Source organism: Urocampus carinirostris, chromosome 3 (assembly GCF_059441175.1).
Source record: "Urocampus carinirostris isolate Australia breed hairy pipefish chromosome 3, RoL_Ucar_1.0, whole genome shotgun sequence".
Taxonomy (NCBI): Eukaryota; Metazoa; Chordata; class Actinopteri; order Syngnathiformes; family Syngnathidae; genus Urocampus; species Urocampus carinirostris.
The window spans coordinates 51,068,039-51,083,177 of record NC_142351.1 but is presented as its reverse complement, the minus strand read 5'-3'; the positions used below and the strand labels follow the sequence as shown (position 1 = coordinate 51,083,177).

The 15,139-nt window shown below is 40.0% G+C and overlaps 1 protein-coding gene across 2 annotated transcripts in view; it reads left to right on the top strand.

Annotated features, from left to right (window-relative positions):
• The window catches only part of LOC148370012 (plexin-A2-like), a 304,834-nt gene that overhangs the window by 224,549 nt on the left and 65,146 nt on the right, over positions 1-15,139 (top strand). For both annotated transcript variants that reach the window (XM_088332300.1, XM_088332301.1), the window contains 3 exons: positions 9,908-10,059; positions 14,489-14,606; positions 14,686-14,822. In XM_088332300.1, the coding sequence (XP_088188426.1) occupies positions 9,908-10,059; positions 14,489-14,606; positions 14,686-14,822 (407 nt within the window). The remainder of the gene's footprint in view (positions 1-9,907; positions 10,060-14,488; positions 14,607-14,685; positions 14,823-15,139) is intronic.

Genomic DNA, 15,139 nt, shown 5'->3' with positions numbered 1-15,139 from the left:
AATGGTCGTAAGTAGGGGAGCGTCTGTGCTACATCTGCGATCTGCCAGTAGATCTCGGGTGACGTAATGAGTACCACTGACTTAAACCAAATCAATGAGCCTTAGCAGCATTTCATACATTGTTGTTACTTCACCATTACCTACAGCAATTCAAACAGGGTTCCCGCAGATCCTTGAAAAATCTTAAAAGGTATTGAATTCATTATTTTAAAAACAAATCCTTAATTGGAATTCAAATGTCTTGAATCCAATTTTTGAAAGTCTAAAAATTTAAACACATTATTAAGATTTATATTTGTTTGAACCGAAACGATTTATTAGAATTCATAAATTGTCTTTTTTAATAATTCACCAACTTACTTTTGTGGCAAAATCCCAACAACTTACATCCCGACGTCGTCCCTAACAGATTGTGCTCGCTGTTCTCATACAACACTATGAATTATGACCAGTTGTGATATAGTAACTCTCTGAAAGTCTTCCGCATCCAATGAGGCAATGTTGTTAAGCTCAGCAGATTTTCCAAGGGTAGCAGAAGGGCTGAAGGAGTTTTCATGAGAGAAAAGAAACGCCTTTTGACCTACTTTGTCTTCACTACTGAATGTAATACGACTGAAAGACAGTGCTGGTATATTGCTTTAGACAAGTTCCTCCCTTCTTCCTTTAGGAATGATGATTCCATCAGGAGCAGACGCCCCCTCAGGTGTACCAAATGTATACTTTTTTTTTTTTTTAATTTAGTACGCACCAAAGCTCCCCACACCAGACTTATTTGTATACATACAAGCACATTAGTATATGTGTCGAGGTCTTTTGAATAATAAATGTGTCTGTTAAGTTCCTTTGCACCTACAAACATGGGCTATTAATATGAAGCTAAGGCGAGTCGCACAAGGAAAAGCATCAAATGAGGTTTGACAGACTTTTTAAGCGAGACCAACCTATGTCGATTTCTTTACAAGTAACCACCTTGGCTTCATACTGTATACAAATATCGCTTTGGAAAAAACATTATTCTCACGGTGTTTACAGTACACAACAAGCCCATGGGTTTGTCACTCACTGGGAGTATCTACAAAAAATCAAAACATCACCTCACCTTTTTTGATTTGTCAGGGCTCATTCTACATGGTGATGTAGCATACTATTTTTAATATCTTGTTACAATAACATGATCAAGTATTACTAGACTACCACCATTTTGGGTAGGCCCAATATAAGGGGACACAGAAATCAAGGCAAACTTGCTCAAAAAAGGATGGCATTTAAATTTAGAAATTTGGGTTCAAATCCAGCTCCCGGCCTTACTGTGCGGAGTTTGTATGTTCTCCCCGTGCTTGCGTGGGTTTCCTCCGGGCACTCCGGTTTCCTCACACATCCCAAAGACATGCATTTCAGGTGAATTGGCCGGTTCAAATTGTCCCTAAGTGTGACTGAGCGAGTGAGTTGTCTGTCCCCGTGTGCCCTGCGATTGGCCGGCAACCAGTTCAGGGTGTCCCCTGCCCACTGCCCAATGATTGCTGGGATGGGCTCCAGCACCCCCGCGACCCTACCGAGGATAAGCGGTTCTGCTGATGAGATGAGACAAGGACAAAAAGTGCTTGAATTTAGCAATGAAAAAGGTCTATGAACCCTTTAATTTGTGAGACAAGTGACAAAACCCTAAACCCCCATGTTCCCCAAAAACCATACAAAACACGTAAACTTAAACAAAGAAACACAGAGCATATCACAGTTTTAATAAGGCTACCAAACAAATCCCTCTAAGTATTTTCTGTAAAACAAAACACACTTCTAAGAAACCACGATCATTAAAAAGGAGAATCAAACCCAAGTGGCTTTCTTTAAAATCCAAAAGAGCAAATGAAGAATACTAACTGTATGAATTAATGACATTGACTTAAGAAACTACATGATACAGTACGATCATTGTGTAGTAAAAAGGAATGCAGTGTCCTTATTCGAATCATCTTTTCTCTTTTGGATGTTTTTAATCTTACACATTGTCAACGATTTTGCACAAAAACATTATTAGGCCACTGGGGTGATGTACTATTGCTTTTCACTCCAAGCCATTATTTCATCTTGCCTGCCTCAGCAAAGCTTTCCTAACCATTAGTACATCCGAGATACCCTGGTGGATATTCCAAGGCACTTTGGAAGCCATTTTGGTAGCTTTTCATTAACTTTATGTTGCTCAAACAAACACATTACGCTATCAAATAGGCCTGATTACTTTAAGCAGTTTCTTCTCTTTCCATGCTCAGTTAGCTCATCACAGTAATCTTAAATCTTTCCATGTTATTTGGAGGAATCTGTAAAGCAAAGTGTCAAATATGGCCCAGGGGCCGTGTGTGGCCAGACACATCATTTGATGTGGCCCGCGATACAGTACTGAGAGAAGCACAGGAGAAAAGTCAGCTGAATTGCATCAAGCATTAAAGTGCAGTTTTAAGATAATTAAATAGTTGGATGTCGCCAAAGACAGGTGCCACTCTTAAAACACCCATTTTTGCTGTCTTTGCTAACTACCCTATATCAAGAGAACATGGAGTAAACCAATCCTGATGTTATTTGACTTAAAATAGAAGTTACAAATGTACTGTTTACTTAAAATATAAAATAAAGATAAATAGGGCCTGGTTGTCTTTGTAGAAGTTTAAAGAAAATGTAGCTCCTTTCTGTAATATCCAACAGCAAACTTCCATCCATCTGCACCGCTTATCCTCAGTAGGAGCCCATCCCAGCTATATGCGGGCAGTAGGCAGGGGACACCCTGAACTGGTTGCCAGCCAGTCGCAGGGCACACAGAGAAAGACGACCATTCAAACTTACCTGACATGCATGTTTTTGGAATGTGGGAGGAAAACCGGAGTGCCCGGAGGAAACCCACGCAAGACTTCCCTTATTCAGTAAAACATTTTCATAGAAAAATAAAAATCAGAAAAACATTTAATAATCAAATAAATCTAATCAAATCTTACATCACTAAATCATGCTAAGGCACGCTTTCTAAGCCATCAATTTGCCAGTCTGGCCCTCGTGAGAATATTTTTTCTACCATGTGGCTCCAAATCCAAACTACTTTGACACCCCTGCTGTAAAGTATTGAAGAAGTGGTGCTGTTCTGATCTTCTAAGCTGGAGCGAGATAAAGTAAGAAAGCTTCGCAGTGAGAGCTGCTTTATACAATGTGCAAGCCGATTGGATGTTTGATTGGTCTGACCAAAAATTGACAGTGTGACCACACAGACAGCTTTGCTTTCTAAATGGATTACACAGGGACCGTGGCCCGGCTGTGCTGAATATGAATCGAGGAGTATGGGTGGCCAGTGTGGTCTTGCTTGTTTAATAATACACGGGAAAAGTCATATTTTTAAACTGCTCCAAAAAGAGTAGCAGAGAAAACATGTCCAACAGAATTAGATCGTTCCACTGTACAAAACTTCTTCCTAGGGATGTTTGTGCTCCTTATGTGGCTTCCTAAAATATACTCCTCCTTTCCACTAACTTACAGAAATTCCTCAAAAAATTGAAAGAAATACATATAACTAAATACAATCACTGCATTAGCAACCTTGTTATCTATTGTTGACAACTATTTTTGACCTGCTGCCCTTTAGTAGGCGCTGCAGGTCCCTCATAACAAGGACTAACAGGCTCAGAGATAGTTTCAGTTTTAATGGTATCCACATTCTTACAATGAAATTTTCATGGGTGCATTTGAAGCCAACTGATGTGTTGGAGTCATTAGGTGACCAAACCCCCCAATTCCAACCCCTAATGCCGAGCGCCAAGCAGGGAGGCAATGGGTACCAATGTTGTAAGTTAGGTATAACCCGGCTGAGCCTCGAACCAGCTATCTCCTAGTCTTGTGGTAGGCACCCTACCCCGCAAGGCACAAGACTTTGAAAAATATAAACATTATCTTGCTTAAGAAGAGAAAAATAGAAATTAATTGAATTGTTTTTATTGTGAGTGAGCAACATGGTGAACATTGTATGCAACAAAATTAGACATGGCACTCCAGGGTAAACATGTAATAAAAACTTAAAAGAGGAAATAAAGAATGAAAGACTATAAGGATGAAAGGCAGAAATAATTTATACAACGCGGTGCTTAGAGACTGGCCTGAGTTACAATAATAGTGCAATGCTTATGAATGAAAATGTATAGTGCATCGTAAGAATAGTCCAATGAGAGCAGCAACAAAAACCCCAAAATAATTTGCAAGATATGTATTTTCAGTTTCATGCAATGACATCTAGCAGCAACAAAAAAAGGTAAGATATATTTCAGATTCAGATCAGATTCAGATCTACTTTATTGTCATTCTAGTACACGTGTATACAGAACGAAATGTCGGTACATCTGACCCGCACAGTTTCCTCGAATGTACAGATATAAGTAAAAGTTGTATTGTATTATGGCTACGTATAGTATTTTACCATAGTGCCGATAGTGCAAGAGGAGTAGCTAACCAGATGTGCAAAATGGGCATTCAGGTTAACAAGTCAGGTAAACAGTAACATTAACACTGTAACAATAACGCTGTAAGTACAATAGTGCAGAGAGCAAATGTGCAAGGAGTGGCAAGCTATAAAGAACTGCCAGTAGTGCAAAAAGTCAGATTAGCAGCAGTTTAGATTTAGGTTAACTATATGTTAGATTGACCATTTAACAGTCTAATGGCCAGGGGGACTAGACTACTGCGGAACCTGGTGGTCCTGCACCGCACACTGCAGTACCTCTTCCCAGAGGCTAGCAGAGTGAACAGTCCATGATGGGGGTGAGAGGGGTCCCCGATAATGTTCTTAGCATGGGATAGGCAGCGCTTCTGGCCAATGTCCTGAATGGAGGGAAGTGTAGTCCCGATTATTTTCTCTGCTGTCCTCGTTACCCTCCTCACACTACCCCAGTCGGTAGCGCTGCAGCCTCCACACCACACAGAGATACAGCTGGTCAGGATACTCTCTATGGTGCCCCTGTAGAATGTGATGAGGGAGGGTGGGGGCAGGTTGGCTCTCCTCATCCTCCGCAGGAAGTACAGGCGCTGCTGTGCCCTCTTAACCAGTGATGCAGTGTTCACGGACCAGGTGAGTTTGTTTGTAATGTGCACCCCTAGGAACTTGATACTGCTGACAACCTCCACAGCCTTGTTGTTGATGCAAAGTGGGGCATGGTTGGGCTGGTTTTTCCTAAAGTCGACAATGATCTCTTTAGTTTTGTCAACATTCAGGACCAGGCTGTTGTCCCTGCACCAGGCCACCAACTGCTCCACCTCCTCTCTGTAGGCCAGGTCGTTGTCGTCCCTGATGAGGCCCACCACTGTTGTGTCGTCAGCATACTTCACGATGTGGTTTGTGGCGGACCTAGGGACGCAGTCGTGTGTCATCAAGGTGAAAAGCAAGGGGCTCAGGACACAGCCTTGGGGGGAGCCCGTGCTGAGGTAGATGACATCTGAGATGTTCTGACCTATCCGCACTGATTGGGGTCTGTCACTGAGGAAGTCCAGCAGCCAGTTCTGCAGGGGGGTGTTGAAACCCAGGAGTCTCATTTTGTCTACCAGATGTTGTGGGATGATGGTGTTGAATGCTGAACTGAAGTCCAGGAACAGCATCCGCACATGGGTGTTCTTCTCCTCTAGGTGTGTCAGGCTCAGGTGAAGCGCAGAGGAGATGGCATCGCTGGTGGAGCGGTTTGTCCGGTAGGCAAAGTGAAAGGGGTCGAATGAGGAGGGGAGACTGGAGGTGATGTGCTCTTTAACCAGTCTCTCAAAGCACTTCATTATGATAGGAGTCAGTGCAACGGGCCGGTAATCGTTTTGTGCGCTCGTTTAGGGTGTTGAAGGCCCTGGGGAATGTTCGTAAGTGGGGAGGCATCTGTATTCATAACTTTTTCATCACATCATTTTTTTGTTGCTGCTAAATGTAATTGAACTATTTTTGATGCAATATTGTTACAATGCACTTACAACTTAGTTTCCAAGCACTACCTTGGAAATAATTTTAACCTAAATATCTGATATTTTTTCTCGTATTTTTCTCTTTTTTAATAAGTCTTACGAGTATTATAACAATTATGTTTTATCCTGGAGTGCTTTGTCTTATCTTGTTGTTAAGTGTTCACTACGTTGTTATCAATGACAATAAAGACAATTCTAACTCTGAATCTTAAAGCAGAGCTACCAGTGACTATGAATCTTATGTAGTTTAATACGCCAACTTAAAGCAGATTACTAAATGCACATTTTCAATAAAAACTACAGGGAAAAAAAATCAACCTATGTTCATTTTCTGATCAAAAATATTAATTCCTACAAAAATGTTCATCGTACAAATAGCAAGCAGTTATATTCCAACCAAATTCCTACCATAAAGTTATTAATGATTGCTGGGGGCGCCAGTAGCTCAGGAGGTAGAGCGCTCGTCTTGGGATCAAGGGATCTCTGTTCGAATCTCGGCTCGTCCGTGTTACAAGTTTCCTTGGGTGAGACATTGAACCCCTAATACCCCCAATAAGCAGGTTAGCGCCTTACATGGCTGCAAGGCCGCTATTGGGAAATGTGGAGCACATTGTAAATCGCTTTGGGAAGTCATTGACTTGAAAAGCGCTATATAAATGCAGATAATTTAATTTCATCATTTCATACCTTGTTGTTGCATTTTTTTTTAAAAGTGCTGACAATGTCTAAGCACCATTTTCAAGCTGAAAATAGCACTCCTAAATGCTTGTAAGACAGCGTTTCTAAATCTAAAAATTCTCTTTATCCTTTCAGAATTACAATTTTCAATATTTTGCAACTTTATTAATTAAAAAAAACAGTAGAGGATAACAAACTATGACTATTTGACTTCTACTTTCAAACGTCTCTACATACAAAAGTTTCAGGTTACAAAGTACCTAAACAGGAAAATATTGCCTTTAGTTACAAAGGCGTTTCAGGATACTAAGTTAAAAATACAGTGCACTACGCGCTGCCGTTCATCACTCCCATAGTTCTACCTGGCAACCCGATGCATAAATTCAAGACATTTTGGCAAATTTTCATGAAGTTTTGGAATTTGTGAAAAAGATTCACCCAGAAAAAGTGTTGTTTGGGCTATTGCTTATTATGGTGACGAATACCTCGCGCATTTCCGACGGATTGTCAAAATCCGGCAAAAGCAGATGTCATTGGATCCGTTTTTTAAGAAACACAAGGCAAAAACACTGCTCAAGACCACTAAACAAAGAGGACAGTATAAGGTAAATGAATATCTTTATTATTTCTTTTATTCTTTGTTCATTTACATTATGTACCTCTAGTTTTATGTGTAATGTGCGGTATGCCAATTTTGGTGTTTGTTTCCTGTTCTGATGCTCTTTTATGATTTATTTTTAAAAATATCATACGTTTGCGGGGCTTGGAACGGGTTAGTGCATTTACATTCAAAAGGAGTCCCTACCTAGAAATATTTCAGGTTACACAGCAACCCCCAGAACGAATTGAATTCGTAAGTAGCGGTACCTATGTACATTGCCTTTATCCAATTCAAACAATACCAGCTTTGGGTAAAAGCCATTCAAAATTTGCCATGCCATATTTTTTAAGTTGAGTAAATACTGGCAGTTTGATTTAAAATGAGCAATTTGGTAGTTGTATACTATTTTTTGACATTAAATTTAATAGTTCAAGATACACAACCCAGATATTCGAAGGATTGCTGACTGTGACTTGATGATGTTTTTTTCCTTCCCCCTATTGCTTATGTAACAATCTTTTAAGCCTCCTCAAATAGCTGCCGTTTCTTGTTATGGATATATTTAGCCGTTTTGCCTTCCCCCGACAATTCAACAGCCCCCACCCCCACCCTACATACTCTGAATGCCCAAACAGTGCTAAAAAATTTATATATATACTCAGAGCCCTGAGGCGATGCAGTGACACACTTTACATCCAGAGCAATTAATGTCCACGGGATCTCGATTACAATCCCGGTGTCCCCCTGGGACCTAGTAAGCCCCCGGTGAGTACAGGTAGGATATACTTCAAGTAGCGCTTTGCGAGCCCTCAATGTGGATCCCAAACAATGGTTGTTTTCTGGATGCTGTTTTCCTGGGTCCGAAATGTCGACAATTTCCAATAAGATTCATCTATTTAGTATTCAAACATATTCAATATGTAAATAACCTTTACTCCAGCTGGGCCCGCTGTTCTGTTATTTGATATGCAAAGCAACTTTCTGATAGTGTATTTTCCGATATGTGGGCGTCCTGAGGTTACCATAAAGCTCTGTTGTGATGCCTTTGTTGAAATTCAGCAAGCTTTTGGCGAAAACGAAACTGTGGCGATTCTCTCGGGTAGAAAATACACCTCTTTTCTTCAGTTTATTTCTTTCTAAAATCTATGTACAGCAACGTTGACGCCTCATGATGTCATATGTTTTGGACAGACTCACATATATATTTTTTTTCCAGTAGTTTATTCTTATACAATTAATTTGTTCTCTACCCACAATCTAGTTTAGTTTTACATGAGGCGTTTCAAATAAATATTTACACATTTCACATCTGCCTTTCACTACCTGTGGTTTTCTGACTACTTGAGTCAGTTAGGAGTTCAAACTATGAAGGAAAAGGCCAAAGTTCTATGAAAATCTGTACTGACATACACGCTCACACAGAAACACACACATACCCTGAGTTCCCAGGAGAAAATAAAAGTCCAATATTTGCAACCTGACTACAATTTAATTTTTTTTAAAAAGGTAGCCACAATAGATATTATGTTTTAACAGTCGTTTTTGATCATCAACTGTATATTTCCTTTATAGCCCGACATTGCTTCTATTTTCCATCGAGAACATTTTAAAAACGTAACAATAAAAATGAAACCATGCATGGCGATTTTACGATATGATACCTTAAAAGCAAGAAAATGTTTGACATGAATCGCAAAGGCCATTTTGGATACAAATATTACCAAGTACGTTAAAAAAGGCTCCAAAATTACTTCATCGGACATTTTCTGCCCATAAATAGTGGTTATCCTGTTTGAGTCATTGGGCATACAAATAATGGGGATTTTACTAAAGGAACCCATGCTTTTTAGTCATACAAATGTGTTTATTGATTGGATGTTGATCCAGATTGGGAGTGTTTGTCCTTGGTGGAAGTCTACAGGGAGTTATTGAGTTTCCTTGAATTTCACTGTATATGGGCAAAGCTCTATGTTTAATACTGCTAATGTGTATATCCATGTAAAAACACTGCCATCACTGCACATTGTTGTATGAAAAATGTATTTCAATTGCATTGCATTTTATTGTGATAACCTTTAGAGCAACGAAAACATTACAACTTTTTCCTAATTGTTTAAAAAAGTAAATAACCCCCCTAAAAACTCAAAAACAAACTGCAAACAGGTTGAGATATAACAGAGAGTAAATGTTGGATATAAATTAGGGGTCTTAAACTCATTTGTCTTGGGGGCCGCCAGAGATAGGGTCTGTGTGAGGTTTCCACGAAAAAACAAAAACATTTGACTGTTCTTGAATATAAAATCATGTCAGCTTGCTCTAGGTGAGCCTCAAGTTATGTCAAATTAATGCAAAACACTCGACATACGAGTTTTTAAGACTGTCACATTTAAATCATAGTTTCGGGTAATTTTAATCAATATTTCTTAAATGAATGTTTTGTGATCAATAGGAGGCACTTAATAATACACACTGTCTCTTTAAACTTTCGTATAAAATTGGAGACCACAAACTATTGTCATGCGGGCTGTGAGTTTGAGATCCCTGGTATAAACGTATCAAGTGCTTCTGATAAAAACGCAGTGGTCTTTACAAGATTATTTGCACCAACATTTTGGTATGGGCTGAGGTTTTGACCCGATTTTGTATGTCTTTTCCTGTGTAAAGGTGACCCCAGTGGCAGGTCCTCCAGAAGGGGGAACGCGGGTGACCATCCTTGGCACCAACCTCGGTCTGGCTTTCTCAGATGTGGTTGACAATGTGGAGGTGGCGGGAGTCAGGTGCACTCCTGTCGAGGAGGGTTACATCATCGCTGAGCAGTAAGTCGTCTTTGCTATATTTTTTTGTGTTTTTCGTCTCTTCATTTTAATTCGATTTGTTTTCTTTATCCTATTCGTCGACCTCTTTTTTGATTTCTTATTCTTAAAAATACTATTATTATTAAAAACAATGAATACAGTGAGACCTCGCTACTTCACGGTTCGACGTTCGCGGATTCAGAGCTTCGAGTCATTGACACTGTGGGGGTTAGGGGGCGGTGAAGCGAAGCCGTGTGGACCCAGCAGTGGCAGCCGTGGGCTACCAGTACACTCAGTACGGCCAGAGTAAGTCGAGAGCCTTCCCAGCTTAGCATGGTGCTCGTGGCGCACGTTAAAGCTCGTGTTTGCTGACGGGATCTCAAAGACTATTATGCATTACGGCGGTGAAGCGGAAGCCGCACCAAAACCGCGCGCCGGTGTTGTGCGCAAATCCGACTCCCGTACAAAATCCTTCCCCCCTCGCGTGAACGCGCATTCGTGCGTATCGCGCCCGAAAGTACCCGCGCCGCGGGTTAGGGGCTCGCTTGCGAATAATAAGGATAAGCGGTGCAGATAATGAGATGAGATTTATTTTTATTTTATTTTTTGAAGGGGCGTCGCTACTTCGCAGATTTTCACTTTTTGCGGGTGGCTTTTTTAATAATTTAAAAAAAAAAAAAAGAAAAACACAATTATTTTTTTCTCTTTGAAGGGGCGGGGCGTTGCTACTTCGCAGATTTTCAGTTTTTGCGGGTGGTTTTGGTCCCCATTAACCGGGTCCAAAAAATAATAATTAAAAAAAAAAATTATTTAAATTTTTTTTTTAAGGTGCGCCGCTACTTCACAGATTTTCACTTATCGCGGGTGGTTTTGGTCCCCATTAACCGCGATAACCGAGGTCATACTGTAAAGCTTTTCATCCCTGTCATGTTGAAGTAATAGAGCACATAATAATGTACAATCACAGTCAATAATCTTAGTGGCTTATTTAATCCTCATGTCCAAAAAGAATAAATGCTCTCTCTTAGCCTCAAGGAACTTGTATTGGAGTGAACCCATATTTTTATGGGCACGATAATCTAAGATTAACAACATGTTCATGCTAAACCCGCACTGTTCACTATAAACAGAATCTCCCAATTGGTTACAACAACAAACAACTCTCCAACCTAACAGTACACAAAAGCATTGGTACTTATTAGGCAAAGAAAAATAAAATAAATCCAAAACAATAAAATGTGCTCGAGTTCCATATCAAGTGAAAATTTATGATGCTATTAACTGGCATTTTTTACACATGATTTAATTTCTTCATTTTGGTTGTCAGTCTTCATTACTTCTCAAGTTTCCCATTATTTTCCTGCATGTTTGCAGGCAGCTGAATTGTTCTTAACAATATTTTGTTATGCTTTTCAAATGTGAATATGTAACTTAACCGCTTTCTACTGACACATTTTGACCATTATGGAGTTGAGCAGTTCCGTTGAGGTTCTTTTTTTCCGAATATTCCGGGCGCAAATGAGGTACCGTACAAACCTGTTTGATTCACCACTGCGAAATCAAAATGGCAGACTATTATCCTTTGTACTGTAAGGGCAGGCTATGAAAAAAAATAATCCCTACTTTACAACAGCTCTTTGCTTGACTGGGTACGGCATGTACTAAGAAATATCAAGGTCTTCTCCCAACTATAAACTGAAAACACAACTAATGTGGTGATTTAATAATAAGGGAATAAACAGATATATCAAGAAGTCAAAAAAATACGATTGAATAAATCTTGGAATTCATTAAGTAAGACTAAATCAGTAAAGGAGTTATAAATGATTGAAATGGTGAAAAGGTTATTAATACAAACAGCACCAGATATGCAGTGACACATTTCAACACCCCATCAGAGTAAAATTTGGTAGAAAATGTATTTAAAATGTTAACAAAATGACAAAGTGGAATTCAAAATACACGTTAATTTCTTAGTAAAGCCAAGGTTGATAACCTTGAGATCAAGTTGTTAGAAAGTGTGACTAAATTTAGACTAGAATGGACATGATGAGCACAACAGTGACTATTTATGGACTCAATTTGGAAGACAAACACAACGATGGAACACTCACTTGACGTGGGTGTGGATTTCTACTCACATTTAGCACACCCCTTGGGGGAGCAGTGAGCTGGCGCCACACTCTGGAGTCATTAGTTGAACAACCCGCCACGCCCAGCCACCCCCCCACCCCTAATTTCAATGCTTAATGCGATTATAGCTGTCTATTTTGGGGAGGAATTTAATTTAGATCTGACCAGACACAATTGTTTCCAGAATCCTACGTCCAAAAGCAGTGGTGGGCCGTGCATTTCACATCTAGGCCTTCTTCACAAGTGCTATGTCTGAATCGATCCAACTCTCAATAAATATAAAACATTTACTTCAGCTACAGCTGTTACACATATACAAGCATCAATTACAATATCATTTAGAACTATAGCCACATTTACTCACCAAAAATCCTATTTATTTGTACACAAAACCCATCCTTCATTCTTCTCTTATTAGAATCACAATCAGAGTCACCTTTATTATCAAGGAAACAATGGGACAGGTGGTAATGTAAATCTTTCTCGTACCAATTAGATGAAAAAGGTCCACGTAGTTTCCTTTGTTTTTGGATCGAAGGCTTCCATCGTGTCCCCGAAATAAAATTTTCTGCTTGCCACGGTTTTGACAGGCCTGCTAATTTCGGAGTTGACCGACCTTTCTTAATGATGTCTAGCTTTTCTTAAAAATGTCTTTGACAGTAAATCTGCAACCAAATCTTTTTTTTCCTCCACCATCAGCCATTTTGTGTTGAAGAAAACTGCTACTAAATCAACACAACAATATATTGGCATGTGCATCTCGCTACAGATACCGTATTCTAGCTCTCACAAGTACAATCTATCACTAGCCAATCATTCTTTTTCACCCTTTTCAAGTCTTAACGGCGCTTGACTCTATCACTTTGGTGCATTACCGCCCTCTAGTCAATCATAGTTTGTAAAAATACTGACGTTTCCCTTTGCCAGTTAGAAGCCCTTGGTCTCGCCAACTGAAGTGATTTAAGGCAAGGGCTTTAGAGGCACTTCTCTTATGCTGAAGGGCCTGCACTAGTGATTATGAAGGCCTCCGGGTAGATTTCTTACCCTAGCAACAAGTAATGGCTGTAGCATGATTAGTTAAATGCATAAGCCTCAGTGTGTAATACCGTATTTTCCGCACTATAGGGCACACCGGGTTATAGGGCGCACCCCCAAAAAATAGTTTTTGGTCCTATATCTTCCATAGATAAGGCGCACCGGATTATAAGGCACTACAATGGGAACGTCGACAAAACAGTCAGATGATTCAGTCCAACTGATTACCCCCTTAACATTCCCAAAGCTTGCAAAGAAGCAAATACGTGTCGTAGACACGTGCGGATGCGGTGTCCGTACGATGTCACTTAAATGCGTCATTTCAAATATCATTCGGAAGGTTGAAGTCTTGGGATTCAAGAAATGCCAAACATTTCTATGTTTCTATTTTCTTTTTTGCTCACAACTTTACTGTGCATATGACAATAAACACTTGGAATTGAATTTAATTCACTCAACTCATCACAGCAACATCAAGATCGTTCTAAAACAAGATACCGTGAAAATATAAAGCCGCATAACTCACCTAAGTTCTCACGTTCAATAATGATACGCAATCATGGTCTTCTTACAACCGTGAGTGAAGTAAATCCAGGAGAGTAGAATATTTACAACTACAGACTAATGAAACATGTTTCTTTATGGCGTACTTTAGCAAGCTTGCTACACCATTGCTAAACTCGGCCGATTGCAGGGTTTGTTTTGGCCATCTAGCCAATCCGAGGCTCCGAATAACTTCAGCCAATAGCGATCGATTTAACGGATGATTGACACATCTTTTTCGGCCAATTGCAGGGTTTGTTTTGGCCCTCTAGCCAATCCGAGGCTCCGAATAACATCAGCCAATAGCGTTTGATTTAACGGATGATTGACACATTGGTTAGCCAATGAAACGCCGGTATATAAATCCCAGCATACACCGCGGACTTGCTACGCCATTGCTAAACTCGGCCGATTGCAGGGTTTGTTTTGGCCATCTAGCCAATCCGAGGCTCCGAATAACTTCAGCCAATAGTGATCGATTCAAATGATGATTGACACATTGGTTAGCCAATGAAACGGCGGTATATAAATCCCAGCATACACCGCGGACTACTCCACGTTGGGGGTAAAATCGAGTCGGCGGCTGTTGAGTAAGTTGCGAGTCCTTGCGAATTTAATATTGAACCATATATAAGGCGCACTGTGTTATAAGGCGCATGGTCAGCTTTTGAAAAAAAATTAAGACTTTTAGGTGCGCCTTATAGTGCGGAAAATACGGTATTTGTTTTTCCTCTTCCAGAATTGTATGTGAGATGGATGCGGCCCCTTCAGCCAGCCAGCCTGGTTCAGTCCAGCTTTGTGTGGGGGAGTGCAGACCTGAACTCAGAGCTCGATCAAATCAACTCTACTCCTTTGTGGTACACAATCAAGCCAGCTGGCCAGCCTTTTACAATTCCCCCGCCAATGTATTAATCTGCAGATGTTGGCTTTTCGTAGACGCCCACAATCACAGGTGTGGCACCCGGCAGAGGTCCAGAGTCCGGGGGCACCAAAGTCACAATTAACGGAGAAAACCTTGGCGCTGGCAGCAGCGTCAGCATTCGGTTTGGAAACCGGACGTGCGAGTTTTTCAGGTGAGGGTTGCTTTTGCACGTATAGGAAAAGTTTGTACGAATTTATTCATCAAAATCTAATCTAAATCTAATCCAAATATAATCTAAAGCTAGACCAAATCTAGTCTAAATTTTGTCTAAATCTAGTCTAGTTCTAGTCTAAATCTAATATAATCCATCTTAATCTAATCTAAATCTAATGTAAACCTAATTTAAACCTAATCTAAACTTGATCTAAATTTATCAAATTATAAATTGAATCTAATCTAAATCTTATTTGGATATATCTTTAATTTAATTCTAACCTAAATATAATCTAAATCTGATCTAATTATCTA